At 50.8% G+C, this 18043-nt stretch overlaps 1 protein-coding gene across 1 annotated transcript in view; it reads left to right on the forward strand.

Annotated features, from left to right (window-relative positions):
* Window positions 1-5465: 5465 nt before the first annotated feature.
* LOC105863689 (transmembrane protein 72) overlaps window positions 5466-18043 on the forward strand; it is a 37126-nt gene continuing 24548 nt past the window's right edge. Inside the window, exon 1 of the mRNA XM_012751101.2 lies at window positions 5466-5708. Coding sequence (XP_012606555.1) covers window positions 5639-5708 — 70 coding nt within the window. The 5' untranslated portion in view covers window positions 5466-5638. The remainder of the gene's footprint in view (window positions 5709-18043) is intronic.

Here is an 18043-nt window from a genome sequence, read left to right on the forward strand (position 1 = left end):
TGGGACACACTGAGATTGACACCGAGGGAGCAATAGGCAGGGGGAAACGCAGCTCACGGCTGAGGGGAGGGGCTGGTGCAGGGCCGTGACTGGGAGTGATCCAGGCTTGCCATGCTGGAGTCCTGGATCAGGCAATAACCAGACAGAGGGCGGACAGGGGACGGGAGAAAAGAGGGTCACAAATGACACATTAGTTACCTGCTGCTGCGTAGCGGAGTACCGTGACACTTGGCAACCTGAAGCAACAAACATCTATCACCTCACAGTTTCTGAGGGCCAGGTATCTGGAAGCAGCTTAGCTGGTGGTTCTAGAAAGCTCAGGGTCTCGTATGAGGGTGCAGCCACGCTGTCAGTGGGGGCTGCGTCATCTGAAGGCTCGGCTGTGGCCAGGGATCTTCCTTGGAGCCCCCTCACGTGGCTGCTGCTGGCAGGAGGGCGTGGTTCCTACCCCGGGGACCTCTCTGCAGGGCTCCGCATGGCAGCACTGGCTCCCCGGGATGGCAGTCCATGAGGGGAGCGTGACTAGGGCCGTGTCTCGTGCAGCCTAATACCAGATTGACATTCTGCCACTTCTGCCGCACTTGCTCACGGAGACTAGCCCTGGTGGAGTCGGGAGGGGACCACGAAAGGGCATGAACAGCGGGAGGGGACATTGATGGAGGCTGCCAACTGCAGATCACCAAACAAGGAAACAGCATCGAAAGAAGATGCCATAAAAAGAGAAGATAGAAGGCACGCCGTAAGCATGCAGGATGATTACCGAAGGATAGCATACAGGGAGACTGTCCAGAAGGAAGGGGTGATTTCAAATGCTGAGAGGTCTAAGAGGTGGGGCTGCATGAGCAAGGCCCCGTGGTCAGCTGCAAGGATGTGGAGGCAGGTAGACATCATATCCTAGCAGATGGAGCAGTGAGTGGAAAATGAAGAAATGATGGCAGGTAGTGGTAAGTGTAGACCCCTTTCAAAAGTCCTGGTGGTGCATGGAGGAGAGACTGCATGTGGCTCTCAGGGGAAAGCAGAGCCATGCACAGGAGCTTTGATCTTGGCTCTATTTGTCCGGAGGGAAGAGGTGGAGGGGAAAGTTGGAAGATACAGGGCAGGGATGGTAACTGATGGTCCAAAGTCCCAGGGGACATATAAGGACAGTGGTTGAAGACACAGGTTGAGAGGATTAACCCTTCTTCCTCCAGTGGGAGGGAAGGACAGGTAAGGGTGAGAGTGTGGTTGGGGAGGATGGGGGGAGGTCTGCAGAGCGCTGGCTAGAGGGTCTCTGTTTTCTTCTGCTGACACTGAGAAAAGGGGGGAGGTGGTGGTGCAGGGGTCAAAGGCTTAGATCACCAAGTCTAGGCACAGGACTTGCTTTGAGTAATGCCAGTGACCTCCCTACAATTTTGTGGAAGCTGCCTCACCCCAGCAGCTGAAGATTAGTGAATACCCACATTTCATCTTCTTTTGACTTCTCAAGCTCCCCGGAGCAATCCCAGGCATCTAGAATTTTTGTGCTGCTATCCACAGTGCACAATTTATATCCACCCCATATGGCTGGGGATATTTGCAAAGCATCCATTTACAGTTCCCAACAGAAGCTCTAGGCAAGACCAGGGTCAGGGGAGAGCTGGGGCATTCATTCTCCTGGACCACCTCAAGAGAAGATGGCAGGAGCTCTCACCAAATCCACTCCCAACCCAGATCTAGGAGCAGGGAGGACGTCAAGTCCTCCTGAGGCACCTGTCCCAGGAATTCTGGGAGGGTCTCCTCTCACCTGCACCTATCAAACCAGGGAAGCAGCGGAGGGGCCAAGCTGGGGACCTGGCCGGACTCATCACCCCTTTACTTCTTCTCCACGTGATCTTGAGCAAGTGCACTTAACCTCCCGTGACTCTGCTCCCTCATCTGAAAAATGGTAAGAAAACTAGAGTCGTGCACACAGCACTTAGCACAATGCAGTGAGTGCCGAGCAAACACCAGCTATTATAATAGTCATTGGCACCATCACTAGTTTTCACAAGCCCTGGAGGCAGGACATTATGCTGCCAAGTGGCTTGGATTATTGTAGGTTTATTAAATCAGCTGTCTTCCTATTGCTCCAGCACACAGAGACTCTGGCTAGCACACAGCGAAAGGAAATGATTTGGTAATAATGCTGTGATGAACCCTGTCATGTTGTGCCACAGAACAGCCCTGGTTTTCCCTGAGGCTGGGAGCCTAAGCTGTAGCCCCTGATTTAGGGCACTGGCTCAGTGGGTGGAATTCTATGCTAACAATATCTACACAGGATTAGCCACAGGGTGGGTAGTTTCTTCACTCCCTTATAATATTAATAGTAGCTCCTATTTCCTGGCATCTTCTCTAGACAGGTGCTTTTGACCCAGTGCATCTGACCCAGTAAGGCACCTTCCAGACACTTCCACAGATAAGGAAATCAGGACAGGGAAAGAATAAGGAATGTCCCAGGCCACACAGCTACTAACTGCAGAGCTGACCTTTGTACCCCTCCCTCCCCTCCCATCCCGTCCCCACACTGCATCTCTGCCGGGCTGGGCATCCAGGAACCAGGCACAGGTGGGCAGAGAAGAGCCAGGCAAGGTGGAAAACCAAGTTCTCTTCCTTCTCCCTTCCTTCGTATGCCAGGGAGCCAGCAAAAGTTGTCTTCTCACAGCACTTCTTGGAGCATTTCTCTGGGTTCTTTCAGGAATCACAGATGTCTGGAAGCAGAGACCACGAGGTCCGAATGGTCCAGCAGTGTGTGTGAGAACCATCGGAGCATCCTCCCCCAGCCCGCACTCACACGGCCCCAGGGAGTCCTCCCCTCCCCCAGCCCACCCTATGGCCGGGCAGCTGCTGGCTGAAACATCTTCCCCTACTTTGAGCTAAAATCTCTGCCTCCAACTTCTATCCACTAGCCCAGGTTTGTACTCCTAGGTTGCAATGGAAATTGTGTTTTCTTTGTGTAACATCCACGTCACGCCATTATCCAGAACAGCTGGCCCTGGGCACACTCTGCTTTATAAACCGCTATAATTTGAGATTCCCTTCCGGCCATTCAGAGTACTTTTCCACACGCCCTCACAGCCACTGGCTTTCTGTCCTTCCCTCTGTCCTTCCCCTCCTCTGCCTCACACACGCCTATTAAACGGAGCTGCCCTGGGCACCGATTTCTCCAGGAAATGCCCCTCTCTTTTTCCTCGGGACCCATTAGTGACTGCAAGGTCAGGCCTGGATGCCTGGGGCTTCACCGCTTTCCCATCCAGTTCTATTTCAGGGTTGCTGGCACCGTTTTCTCTGAACTCTGAGAGGTCTAGGGAACATGTCGCCCGCCAGCCTTCTCCCTCCCCAGGGGGCTCCGCAAATGGGCTTAAGGCGGTGGAGGTGGCGTCAGTTCTGCCTTAGGCCTCTCTGTGGTTTCTGCAAGAGGGGCCCTCTCGGGCTTCCTCCACACTTTGTGTTTGCAACGGGCCCTGTTCTCCTTCCACCAGCAGCCGCCTCTTCAGTGCCTCTTAGCGGGGCAGCCCCGATGATGAAGCCCCAAACTCAGCCTGGCCGGCTCTCCGTCTGCCCCAGCCTGAGCCCTGTGCACAGAGAAAACCCTCCCGCAGAAGAGGCTGTGGAGAACTCAGTCCAGGCGCAATCCACCGCCAGGCTGTAACCGGAAACCTACCTCAACCGGCTGACGATGAGGAACAGGTAGTTTAGCAGCTGCAAAACGTCCCCGGGTGCCCGGTGCTGCTCACCTCATGGGCCGCGAGCTGGTCGGGCCCCTTGCCGGACCCTCCCCATCACCAGGTCGTGCACCGGCCATCCGCAGGCAGACCCAAAGGGAGGGAGAGCGGCCCATCCTCTCACCCCTTGTCAAACTGAGAGCACTTTCCCAGAGGGCACTGGCACATGCCCCTCTGAGCCGTTTGAGCAGAACTGGGTCACACCTGCATTCCTAAACTGTCTCTGGGAAGGGGAGGCCGTGGCCACAACCCCTGGACTGAACAGACTCAGCAGCCCCAGGCTGGGAGGAGTCCACCCCTTCTGAACGTGCACGCCTCAGATGTAAACCAGCTCGCTGCTGTGGGGCCAGCCTGCGCTCCCCGCCCCGCACAGAAAGGAAGAGTTCCTAAAGGGTGAGAGCTGTTCAGCGTGTGCTGCGAGACCCAGACACCCCCGGGGAGCAGGCTGTGCAGTGCCAGGACACATGGGCGTTTAAGAAGGTTGGGGTTGATAAATAGTTTGCTCATAGACAAGCACAGTCTGTTAACCCAAGAAATAAATATGTGAATCACACATTTTTAAACTCCATCTTGAAGATGAGCACAAAGGTTCTTGAATTCATTTAAGGGTAAAACATATTTTTTAAAAAGTGGTCTTTATGGAATGCCATAGTTCTTGGTCAAGTTAGTCAATCAAATTAAAATAATTTTAATAACAAAAAATACCTGTTCATTATATCAGGGTGCATCATCCTCAACAAAGGAAAAAGCAGAACTAACTGTTCCTGAGTTTTCCATTATTGCAGGGGGTGCTCGACTTTACCATGTTTAATCTAACGATTTTCAGTTTTATGATGGTGTGAAAACAATACACAAAACATTTGTATGTTTTCTTGTCTATCCTGTATGAGCAAAGGGGTAAAAGAGTTCAGAAAAAACACCTAGGAGGAGAACTAAATCTTGATATTATTCAATCCAGTATGTCAATTATTAAGTTAAGAATTAGTGAAAGCCCACCATTATCCGGTTTTGGAGGCTGGGTTCCTTGGCACAGCTCGTACTTTGAGAACCACCAATCCAGCCAAAACCTCTCATTTATTTTCTGTAAAAGTTGCTAAGGCTCATACCTTTGGGTTTCCCCAAGGTCACCTGGTTAATTATTGACACAGCAACTCCCCTCCCAAAGAATCGAGGTGATTTCCCACATCCCATCCCATGTCAGGGATTCCTGTCAAGGATAAAGGAGGGGCCTCTGGGTGGCGTGGCCCGAGCTGAGCACGTATGGTCAGAGTCCAGATCTACCACGGCCTGGAAAGCTTTCTCATCCACCTATACTACGCACACAGAGGGATGAAGCTTGCAATTGGTTTCAAAGGTTGCCTCTACTGGAGATTTAAAGACACATCCGTCTTGGCCACACACACACAAAGGACCTGCAAGTGCACTGTCCCCTCCAGAGACTGACGCCCCAGGCCCCCAGCGGGTGTGTGGTCCAGGTGCCACTTTCTAGGCACTGCCTGATAAGGAAGGGCCTGGGCTGGCTCCCCGGCTCCCTCCTCCCAGCAGAAACGGTTAATTGCCAGCTCGGCTGCCTCCAGCCCAGCCCTAATCCCCATCTCAGGCGGCTGCGCTGGGGCCGAGCTGCTCCAGGCCAGGTTGGGGCTGCGTGGAGCAGCAGGGGCATTCTTCCAAGGTAATGATTAAGCCGACTGCCTGGCAAGGGCACGGGCTGACAAGCCAGGAAGGTGAGTCCTGTTCACACCTCGGCCAGGCTGGGGTGGCCAGGACTGGTTTGGAAAGGCAGGGCCCCCGGCACGCAGGGGGAGGGGGGGCGAGCTGGCAGCCACAGCCTCCCGCCTGTGCAAGGACGTCCAGGAGCATCTTGGGGCCAGAGCCTCTGCTGCCTGCCCTGCTGGGACTCTGCCCTCAGCCCCACCACCATGAAGCTCCAGGTGTTCTGGACGGGGCTGGAATACACCTGCCGGCTCCTGGGCATCACCACTGCTACAGGTAAGACCCCACCCCCCAGCTGCCATTCCCTGCACGCTGGCACAGCACGCAGAGCTGCCCGAGTGGCGGGAGGTGGCTGGGAGACGGCCAGGCACATCTGGTGACTTCTGTGCTTCAATTTATCTCCCAAGACCCCCAGAAGAACTGCTGTGCGGAGCAGCGGCAGGTGCAGTGGGGCGAGCTTCAGGCCAGGAGCCTGGTGCTGGATCTCTGCTTGGCAACTCGCCCTCCCTGTGACCCTGGGGAGCCTCAGGGTCCGCTTCTGTGAAATGAGTCAAAGGGGTCTGACCCCTACAGTTCTGAGGTGGACGTGGGGATGGAAGGTGAAGGCAAATCTGGGACTCGAGTTCCAGCTGTATACTATGGAAATGGTCCACTGAGCCCATCCTGCCTTGCTCAAACCCAGCCCTATGGCATGGAGAGAGAATTCCCAGTCCCGGGGCAGCTCTGCCCTGCAGGACGGGCTGAGCTGGCTTGGACACGGAGGTCGCAGGCTCCCCTCCGGCCACCCAGGTGCCCTGACTGCTGGAACGCACTGTGGGCTCAGGGACAGAGAGGGTCCCCTTGCTGGAGTCCTCTCCCTCCCCCAGCTGATCACAGGGCTACCCAACTGGCCAGAAAGACAGAGGGTTAGAACAGAGCTGACCACCGCCATCCTGAACCCAGCCTGCCCACTGCCCCAGGCAGACACACCTAGCCCCGTGTCCCCTATGGGGCCAGGATCTGCATCGGGGAAGTGAGCAGATAGTGTTCTGAGCCCTTAGCTCTGGGTCCCGTCGTCTCTGGAGGACAAAAAAGAGACACACACTCCTTATCCAAGCCTTTCCCCAGCATTGGGCAAAAGCTTGCCCGTGGGTCTGGCCGAATGGGAACGGTCTCCTAGCTCAGACTCAAGCCAGGCTGGTTCCCACCCCAGCCCTGTCACTTGCCCTGTGTGTGACCTTGGGGAGCCACCTGGTCCCCCAGGACTATGCTTTCTGATCTGTAGGGTGGAGATGCTGGGCCTGTTGGCGAGGTATTTCGACAAATCAAGGACGTCAGGAATTGAGCATAGCTAAGTGGAACTGAGGGTGAAAACCTCCATGACACACTCCAGAGCTCAGTGAGGACCTGGGTCATTTTGAGAGGACATGGGCTCACCATGTGTTGGCCAGTAGGCTCCTTCGGCATCTAGGCCATGAGTTAGAGCAGGAAGGGCTGCTGGGCGGCCTAATGCCACCCCTCCTGTTACAAGATGGAGCACCTGAGCTCCAGCAGGGGTGGTGAAATTGTGCAAGGTCATGCTGCATGTCAGAGGGACAACCAGTGTGGAACCCTGGTCCCTTGATTTCCACAAAGGCCAGGGCTCTGGCCAAAGCCCTCCCTGCTTCTAGGGCAGGAAGCCCTGCCTATCGGGCAGCTGGAAGGGGTCCAGAGCTGCTCTGCAGAGGCTCTCAGTGAGTGAGCTGGTAGAGAAGCCAGCCCCAGACTCTCTCAGACCATGTTGTCACCTATGCATAAGGGAGTGGCCACCGAGGTCCCAACAGCCCATCCTGGGAAGGGGAAGGTCACCCTAAATAAGTTTCCATATCTGGGCTTAGAGTCTACCACTGTTGATTTGAGGCCACCCTGCTCCCTCTTGGTCTTGGTTTCCAGATACGTAAAATGCCAAGAATCCTAGTGTCTGTTTCCCCAGCCACTGTCCACCCAGAGCTGAGGCCGCCTCCTGTCAGGAAGCTGTTTCAGGATGTAGGTATCCACCCTTCTAATGGATTAGCCACAGATAGCTTAAGAATCTGATTTATCTCAGCGAGTGGAAGGGTCTGCAGCCCCCTCCCCTGACACACACACACAGACTCACACACAGACTCACACACAGACTCACACACACAGACTCACACACACAGACTCACACACGAACACACACACAGACTCACACACAGACTCACACACAGACTCACACACAGACTCACACACACAGACTCACACACGAACACACACACAGACTCACACACAGACTCACACACAGACACACACACAGACTCACACACACAGACTCACACACGAACACACACACAGACTCACACACAGACTCACACAGACACACACACACAGACTCACACACACAGACTCACACACAGACTCACACACAGACTCACACACACAGACTCACACACACAGACTCACACGCGAACACACACACAGACTCACACACAGACACACACACAGACTCACACACACAGACTCACACACGAACACACACACAGACTCACACACAGACTCACACACAGACACACACACAGACTCACACACACAGACTCACACAGACACACACACACAGACTCACACACACAGACTCACACATGGACACACACACACAGACTCACACACACAGACTCACACACAGACTCACACACACAGACTCACACACACAGACTCACACACGAACACACACACAGACTCACACACAGACTCACACACAGACTCACACACAGACACACACACAGACTCACACACACAGACTCACACACGAACACACACACAGACTCACACACAGACTCACACAGACACACACACACAGACTCACACACACAGACTCACACAGACACACACACACAGACTCATACACACAGACTCACACATGGACACACACACACAGACTCACACACACAGACTCACACATGGACACACACACACAGACTCACACACACAGACTCACACACAGACTCACACACACAGACTCACACACAGACTCACACACAGACTCACACACAGACACACACACAGACTCACACACAGACACACACACAGACTCACACACACAGACTCACACACAGACTCACACACACAGACTCACACACAGACTCACACACAGACTCACACACAGACACACACACAGACTCACACATGGACACACACACACAGACTCACACACACAGACTCACACACAGACTCACACACACAGACTCACACACACAGACTCACACACACAGACTCACACACAGACACACACACAGACACACACACAGACTCACACACGGACACACACACACAGACTCACACACAGACTCACACACACATTCATAATGCCCCTCATAACCAAACCTTTATCTCTGTGCACGGAGCTGCTGTTAATGCAGAGGGCGGGGCGGGCCTCTCTCTTGGTTTTCATATAAGATCCAGGCTAAAAATAGGCCACGAGTTGCCTTCTAATGGCCAGGCTTTCAAATAACCTCGCCGGGGCTTTCTAGAGTGCTGGGAGGGAGTGGGAAGCAGCAGAGGGGCTTTGGCACTCTTGGGCAAATCTCAAGTTTCTTCCAGCATCACTAGACTCCTGGCCTATGTCCAGTGCATAAGATTTGCAAATTCCTTATTCTCCTAAGCCTCTTTTTTGTTGAAATCCTCTGTTGAGAAGTTCAGGCTTCATTTACAGGTGCACTGCTGCTAAGGAGGAAATAAGACTTGAAACAGAGGCCCTGACTTTGCAGAAACTGTGGCCAGGGGATCTAGGGTGGCCCCTTCATGTCCCTGCAGGCACGGCATGTGGGTTCTCCAAAAGATAGGAAGGCATGTGACTCAAGGGTGCCCAGCATGTCACCTGCAGGTAGCAGACAGCTCCTAAGAGCCTTCTCCCTGGACCCCCTGAAGATGGGAGCAGGGCTGTCGGAAGCGCTAAAGGCACCAGGCCCCAGGTGCCTCCACCAGGACAAGGAGGTGCTGCATTGAGCTGGCTCCTGCTCCTCTCCCAGCCCCTTTGGATGAGCCCCCTTAGGACATCCAGCAGCTCCATGGGCCCCTGCTGCCCCACCCTGGTGTCCAGCCCCACACCACACGTGGTTTTGGAGCACAGGTGGATCATTGTCACTGCCAAATAGGGCAAACAGGCCATGGGCAGACTGCACCCAGTGGAAGTGTTTCTAAAATTAGAAAATTCCATCCCTTTGGTGTAGTCGTGTGGTTTCCAGGTCATCACAGACCACCCCCACCATTGTCCCACACTAGCCTCATTTGCATCATCTCCCTGGCCTAGGAATGCAGGAATGCATCTGGGTGCGTGCATGTGTGTGCACACGCGTGTGTGACCTCCAAGTGGCTCAGTTGCTGAGATGTGGCCACCCACAGAAGCAGACACAGCTGGGAAACCACACACAGACCCATACAGATGCTGGGACACCTGCCAGTCCCTTCTTCAAGCGGGTTCTCACTGTGTCCACCTGCTGAGTGAGAGCCACAGGCCCCAGGGAGGCTGCAGACCTCTGTCAGGAAAGGGCACTTGGGAAGCAGGTTTGACTGCGCTGGGAGTCCAGGGGCCCAAGGCACTCTTCCTCCATAAAATGAGAAAGGGCCTGCCCCCATCGCCTAGGCAGGCAGGGTTGCCTCCCTTTGCACATCGGCCACCCTCTTGCCCTTCATCCTCATGGGATCTGCAATAGCTCCCCACCCTCCCACCCCCGCCTGCAGCCGGCGGCCGGCCAGGAGGATGATGGGAAGAGCTCCCTGTGTAGCAGCAGATGACACCCCTCTTAGGCCCTGAAAGCCCCTCCTCCAGCCTGTGTCTTTGCACACAGACATGCATGGGCTTCCCCAAAAGACATTTGCCCAGTGTCTCTGGGCACTTGGGTGAGGCTCGCAAGGTTCCCTAGAGCACAGAGGCTCAAGCCTGAAGCCTCTCACTGCCAGCACTCGAGGGCTCACTTCACTCTTCTAGCCCCTGCTCGGTAGCAGTAGCTGACCATAGGCATTATTATATATTTGAGCATTTACTATGGGCCAAGCTCTGTGCTACAGGTTTTAAATGCAGTATCTCGTCTCATCCCCCTAACTATCCTCTGAAGCACCATCATGCTCAGCCTCCTACCCGCTGTTCAGAGGCAGGAACCGAGGCTTAACGGGTAAAGCTCCTTGCTCAAGGCTTCACACCCAGGAAGCAGGGACGTGAGTTTCCTAGTGACGGTCTACTCCCGAGACTCCACTCTTGATCACTGTGTCCTCCACTTAACCCAAGCGATGGTATGTCTCTCCGTATCTTCATGACGCCAAGATGCAAGATAGGAAACACACAAATGCTACCAGAAAGGCCTGATCAGAGCTGCCCAGAGGCCACCCTGGTGCCCTTGCCCTGGGTCAGCCCTGACCATGCACAGGCTCAGGCAGGGGGGTCGTGGTGAGGACAGACCGTTACAGTGGAATGTATAGTCAAGGGTCACACTCCTAAATCTAAGGACACTGATACTCTATCTAGCTGCCCATTCTGTCTCTGCATGCTTGCCATGCATGCTTTAATTGGCACCACCATGACGCTCTCCAGCCAAACCTGCTCCTGGACCCCCTCCAGGGACAAACAAATCTGCACACATCTCCAGAGGGAACTATCACAGTGTGACCTTGCCTCTCTGGTCCAGAGGTGCGGGACTGACAGCATGCTTCTTGGTCCTTATCTTGCTACAGCCCCACAAATGCCTGTCGGGCCTGGAGTGCTAAGCTCAATCTCAATCCCATTGCAGAGGTGAAGGAACTGGGGCTCCAAATGCTCAGGTAGCTTGACAGAAGTCACACAGCCACCAGCAGAGGCCCGGTGTTGGAAGTCTGGTCCGCTGGAGCACACAGCAGCAACAGGTAGCTCCAAAGGGAAGGCTCGGCAGAGCCCACAGGACACGGGGAGATGGAGGCAAAGCCGTTTCCACACAGCGGCCTGCCTGGATGTGCCATTTCTCACAAGTCAAGTGCTTGGGGTCAACCTGAGATCCATTAGGAGTTTTGTTTTGTTCCGGGGTTTTGACCCATTAACCTGCTTCTCTACATGACAGACACGGCCACGCCCCCAGCGGCCCCAGTCCTCACCCCACACTCTCACAATGGGAACTTATTCATATAGATGAGGACATAGAGGCATTTAAAGCCCAGGTGTTGTCATCATTGTTTAAAGGGTGCAGCAAATGTGTAGTGTGACCTTAGCCCTGCTTAAAGCCTTCAGGAAAACTGATGTTTCTGAAGCAACTGTCTTGGTCCCTCCACGCTAATCTCCACCCTCTTAAATGTGTATCCCGTGACAACCTCCAGCCATTTAAGACAGCTTCACACACTCCAACATGTCTGCAGGTGACTTATTACATCTGCCAGACCGCAATGTGTGTGCACGTCTTCCAAGTGAATGTTGACCATTTTCCTTTCCCGAGGTAATTGTCTCCATGAGTAAGCAAATATCCTCCTCTTGTTCTGCCCACCTACTACTGAAAGACAATAGGATTTGGTTGGAGCATTCTTTTCTGGATTTCTTTGTGCCTGTGGCTTCCTTCTAGGTTTAAAATAAAAAATCTGGAACTCCGCTAATGATTCGTTCACTTGGCAAACATTTGCTGAGTCCCAGTCGTGCAGTGTAGACACATAGTAGGATGTCTGACTGGGGAGGCGAACTAGTAAACACACGTCTAAGCACCGGGCACTGCAGCATAGTGGCTGGGAGGGCGGGTTCGTGCCCTGCCCTACTGCGTACAGTGCGTGACCTTAGACACAGCACCCAACCTCTTTAAACTTCAGTTTCCTCCTCTACAAAATGGGGATAACCATCGTGCCCACCCTCTGGGCTGTAGGATTCAACATAACAGTGACTAAGCAGCAAACTGCCCGGCACGTGGATTCTCACCCATGCTCAGCGAGGGTTAATTTTGGAGGAACATGCGGGCTTACGACCTGCACAGCAGGGTGATCAGCTCCTGTTGTGGGTGGAAAAAGAAGGAGGAGCAGAGGAAAGGAGTAGGTCAGCATGTGGCCAGAGAGGAAGGGGCCAGACTGTAAAGGCCTTATACTGGGCGACCTTCCCCTTCACATCCAAGCTTGGGCTGTTAAGGTCACCCACAGGAACAAGGTTATTTCTACACCACATCCAGTGAGCCAAGCAGAAGGAAGACAGCAGACTCTCTCATTTTTCATGTGCTGACGATTCTTCCAGGATTGCCCTTGGTTCTGTTCAGCCTTTTGAAGAGGGCTGTGAAGGACAGGGACATAGACATAGTGGCTGACACTTTGGACAAGGAACCCGACCGTGGGCCAGGCAAACGTCAGGCCAAGAAGCATGGCATGGCTGGCATAGATGGAGTACCCAGGGAGGCGTGGTCATTGTCTTCTAGAAAGCTACCATGCGGAAGAGTGAGCAGACACACTCTTTGAACACCAAGAAAGAATAAGAAGCAAATACCTCGGGTTTCCCTGACATCAAGACCTCAAACAAATCTCTGCTGTTGGTCCTTACAAGGATGGTCTCCCATTCTACATGGGAGACACTATCCCCAGTAGTGCCAGTGAACCATACAGCCCACAGAGTCATTCTCATAAATGAAGTTATCACTAAAAAGTGGTGTATCAGCCCAGGTGGCTTCACAGGTGAATTCTGTCAACATTTAAGAAACAATATCTATTCTACACACTCTTCCAGAAATTTGAAAGGAGGGAATACTTCTCAACATTCTATAAAATCTCTATTTATATGAATACCAAAACTAGACAAAGATATTACAAGAAAAGAAAACTATAGACTATTATCTTTCATTGGCATAGACATAAAAATTATAAACAAAGTTTTAGCAAATAAAATAAAAATATATAAAAAATATATCATAATGAAGTGGAGTTTATCTGAGAAATGAAAAGTTGTTTTAATATTTGAAAAATCAATTAATGGAACTGACCATATGCTGTGGACTGAACATTTGTGTCCCTCCACCCAAATTCATATGTTGAAATCTTAACACCCAAGTGATGGGATTAGGAGGTGGCGCCTTTGGGGTGATTGGATGATGAGAGCAGAGCCCTCGTGGGTGGAATTAGTGCCCTCATGAAAGAGGCCTGAGAGCACCCTCAGCCCTTCTGCCATGTGACTCCAGTGAGAGACAGCTGTATATAAGGAAGGGCCCTCGGGCACCAGAGCTGCCAGCACTTGGATCCTGGGCTTCTCAGCCTCCAGAACTGCAAGAAATAAATTTCTGTTGTTTATAAGCTTCCAGTCTATGGTCTTTTGTCATAGCAGCCTGAATGGACTAAGAACACCAGGTTAACAAACTAAAAAAGAAAAGCTGTGTTATCAAATATTTAGATGATAAGTAAATACAAAGAAACCTTTTGACAAATGATAGAAACTTCTCAGCCTAAAAAGCACATCTACAGAAAACATACATCTATGTAAAAGCAAAAGACCAAATGTTTTTCTCCTAAGACTGGGAACAAGACAAGGACGCCCACTCTCACCATTTCTAGGCAACATTGTACTAAAGGTTCTAGCCAGTGTGAGAATGCAAGAAAAAGAAACGAAATTGCATATAGACTGGCAATAAAAATGAAATACTCTTTATTCACAAATGACATGATTGTAGAAAATCTGCTGGAATCTACCCCAAATGCTACTAGAGCTAATAAAGGGATTTGCAGATTTGCGGAAGACCTGATCAATATACAACAATACATTCCAGATACTAGCAACAAACAGAAAGTAGCATCAAATAAATGAAATATTTAAGAATAAATGCAACAAAAGATGTAAAAAAAATCATGTACTCTAGAAACTAGAAAGCATCACTGAGAGATAGTAAAGAGGAACTAGATCAATGGGACCTTGTTCATGAATCAGAAGACTCAGTATCATCAAGATGTAAATTCTCCTGAAAATTGCTCTAAAGTTTCAATGCAAGTCCAATCAAAATACCAGCAGGATTTTTTCCTAAAACTTGTCAAGCTGTTTCTAAAATTCACGTGGAAATGCCAAGGTTCTAATATAATCAAAACAACTTCGTAAACAAGTAGTAAAATTAGAGGACTAACACTACTGATTTTAAGACTTATTATAAAGCTACAGAAATCAAGACAGTGCAGGATTGACACAAAAGGACAGGTCGATCAGTGGAAAAGAATAGAACCCAGAAACAGACCTAGACATATATGAGCAACTGAAACTTTGACAAAAGTACAAGACATTTTAGTGTAGAAAAAAATATTTTCAACAAACGGTACTAGAATAATTGAATATCCTTTTACCAAAAAAATGGACTTTTATCTATACTTTGTACCATATCCAAAAAGTTACTCAAAATGAATCATAGACCTAAATGTAAAATTTAAAACTATAAAACTTCTGGCCGGGCGCTGTGGCTCACGCCTGTAATCCTAGCTCTTGGGAGGCCGAGGCGGGCGGATTGCTCAAGGTCAGGAGTTCAAAACCAGCCTGAGCAAGAGCGAGACCCCGTCTCTACTATAAATAGAAGAAATTAATTGGCCAACTGATATATATATAAAAAATTAACCGGGCATGGTGGCGCATGCCTGTAGTCCCAGCTACCCGGGAGGCTGAGGCAGAAGGATCACTCGAGCCCAGGAGTTTGAGGTTGCTGTGAGCTAGGCTGACGCCATGGCACTCACTCTAGCCTGGGCAACAAAGCGAGACTCTGTCTCAAAAAAAAAAAAAAAACTATAAAACTTCTAAACAATAGTACAAAATCTCAGTAATGGGTTAGGCAAAGATTTCTTAGACACAATAACAAAAGTGCAATTCATAAGAGAATCGATTAGTTGGACATCATCAAAGTTTAAAACTTCTCTCTTCAAAATATAATGTTAGGAGAATAAAAAGACAGTGAACAAAAGAGATATGATGACAAATAAACACATGAAAATACGGTATGTTTTGCATCACTAGTCATCAGAGTAATGCAAATCAGAACCACAATGAGATAATACTGCTTACGTATTAGACTGCCCAGAATTACTCAGCATAGCAAGTGTTGAAATGTTGGCAAGGGCATAAAAGTCTCAAACTACTAGTGGGAATGTAAAATGGTATAATCACTTTTGGAAATGATATGGCAGATTCTTAAACAGTTAAACACACACCTGCCGTATGATCCAGCCATTCCACTCCTGGGCATTTACCCAAGATAAAAGCATGTGTCCATACAAAGTTTGCACAGGAATGTCATAGCAGTTTAATTTGTAATAGCCAAAACCTAGAAACAACCCAAGTGTCCATCAGAAGGCAAGTTATAAATAAAGTGAGGGATGTGCATGCAATGGAATACTACTCAGCAACAGAAAGGCATGGACTGTTGATACACGCTACAACACAGAGGAATCTGGAAATACCTGTGCTGGATGAAATAGCCAAAAACAAGTACAAGCTGCATGATTCCATTTATCTAAACTGCTCAAAAATACAAGCTAATCTCTAATGACAAAAAGCAGATTAGTGCCTAGGGGTGGGCAGCAGAATGGGAGGGTAAAATTACAATGATAAGATACAAGAAAATTTGGGGGTGAGATTGAAGTGATGGTTTCATGAGCATAGACATACGGCAATGCTTACCAAATTGCACTTCCAGTATGTACAGTTTGTTGTATGTCAATTATCCCTCAATGAAGCTGTCCCTAGAAGTGGATGTGTCGGTTGTCTACGCCAAAACCATGCTGTATAAGAGCTGCAAAGCATCAGTGGCATACCGCAGTGAGCGTTCACGTCCGCTGGGTAGGCCAGGCAGCTGCACTAAGGTTGTCTGCGTGTGCTCCTCCCACTGGAATTCAGATGGCTGTCGGCTCCGCAAGGCTGGCCTGGGCTGGGATGATGAGGGACACTCTGCTTCTGTGTCTTTCATGCTCAGCACACCAGCCCAGGTATGTGCTCATGGCAGTGGCAGGGCACAGGAGGGCAGGCCCAGTTCCTGAGCCCAGTGCATGGCTGCGTTTGCATCCTATCAGATGATATCCTATTGCCCAAAGCAAGTCGCATTGCTGAGCCCAGGTTCAGGAGATTGGAAACAGACTTTGCCTTAGTTTGAGGGACTACAAAGTCACATAACAAAAGGTGGGGATACCAAGGGGGTGAAGGTTTGGGAGCACCCTTGCAATCTACCACAGGGACTTCTGCAGGACCAAAACAAAAAAAGACCTCTTGGCTACTCTACTTCAGTCCGTGGCCCATGTTTGGAGAACCTAGTAGAGCACGGGTGGGCTCTACTACCTTTGAGCCATTCTTCACAGACAAGCTTGTGAGAGCATTAGAGGATGCTGAGTGCCGTGCTGCACTCTGATGTCTCTTCCAGCTGAATATCCAGAAATTTCTACCATGAAATCTTTGCCTTTTCTCACACTATCTGTGAGCTCTGGCTCATGTGTGTCAGCTGAACTGATCTCAACATGCAGGTAAAACTCCTTGCCGTGCTTAGTATCTGCTACAACTTCTGAGTTTGAAGGATTGTGACTACTATCTTATCATCCCAGTGAATTTGTAACAGCTGATTCCAACATCTCCATGTTCTTAGAAATGGTGCAAATCTGGCTCTTCACCTCTGCAACCATCTGTGACCACTTCTGAGCCATCCCCACCCATTGGCATCAGCCCAGAACATCCTTACTTGAGATGTCCTTGGAGATCCTGGGACAGTAGAAGAGAAGCAATCAATACACGCCGTGAGTTACGAGGCTGCTTCAGCAAACTCAAACGCAACCCACGCAGTCAGAACAGACAAGTGACAGTCAACCACGAGGTCCCTCCAAAGCAAAAGCAGCACCAGCCCACTGCCAGGGGGATGTCCCCACAGCAGGCAGAACCACAGCCTCAGGAACCACTGGCCTGAGCCTCTTTGGGTCCCTAGAAGGGTTACAGAGGGTCTTACACAAGAGACGTTGAGATGGGAGGTTGGGTCGCTTGCATCCCAGCCAGACCTTGAGAAGGGACCCGAGACAGGAAAATCGATGAATGGCGTCAGTGCAAAGGGAAGAGCTCTTTGGCCACAAGAAAAAAAAATGTGATAATGGAAGCAGAAGATGAAAATAAACCCTCTCCTCCCCCTTGAGAATACTGGTGGGAACAGCCTGCCTCTTATAACAGTTCTACTAGCCATCAGCTACATTTGCACAGCACTCAGTTGTTCACTAAGACTGAACGCTGGTAGCCACCGTTATACATGTTTCTATTATGCCGTTTTCCAGAAGCTGATGCAGACCAGCGAGTTTATGACTTTCCTGAGGACCCAGGACTCAGCTTTTCTGATGCAAGACTCATGTTCTCTCTGCTACTGCACAGTCTCATCCTAGCTTTCATACACCCTCACCGTGAACCAGAGCTCCCAGCCGAGAAGCATGCTCAGACAGTGCCCAGGCCTGCACTATGGGCTGTTGGCCCAGCATCTCCGGCCCCTGCCAAGCCTGAACTGGAACAAACAGCTCAGGAACACAACTCAGAAGCAAGCCCTGGCCTCTGGGAGAAGAAAGTGCTTGCATTGATTGAGATTGACCCAGCCCAGGCAGGAGGGACAGAGACAGGAGACTCCTCCATGAGAGAGGCAAGTCCTGTCTGTGAATGGCGCCGTCCAGGTGCA

The sequence above is a fragment of the Microcebus murinus genome, chromosome 14 (genome assembly GCF_040939455.1).
Source record: "Microcebus murinus isolate Inina chromosome 14, M.murinus_Inina_mat1.0, whole genome shotgun sequence".
In the NCBI taxonomy this organism is placed as follows: domain Eukaryota; kingdom Metazoa; phylum Chordata; class Mammalia; order Primates; family Cheirogaleidae; genus Microcebus; species Microcebus murinus.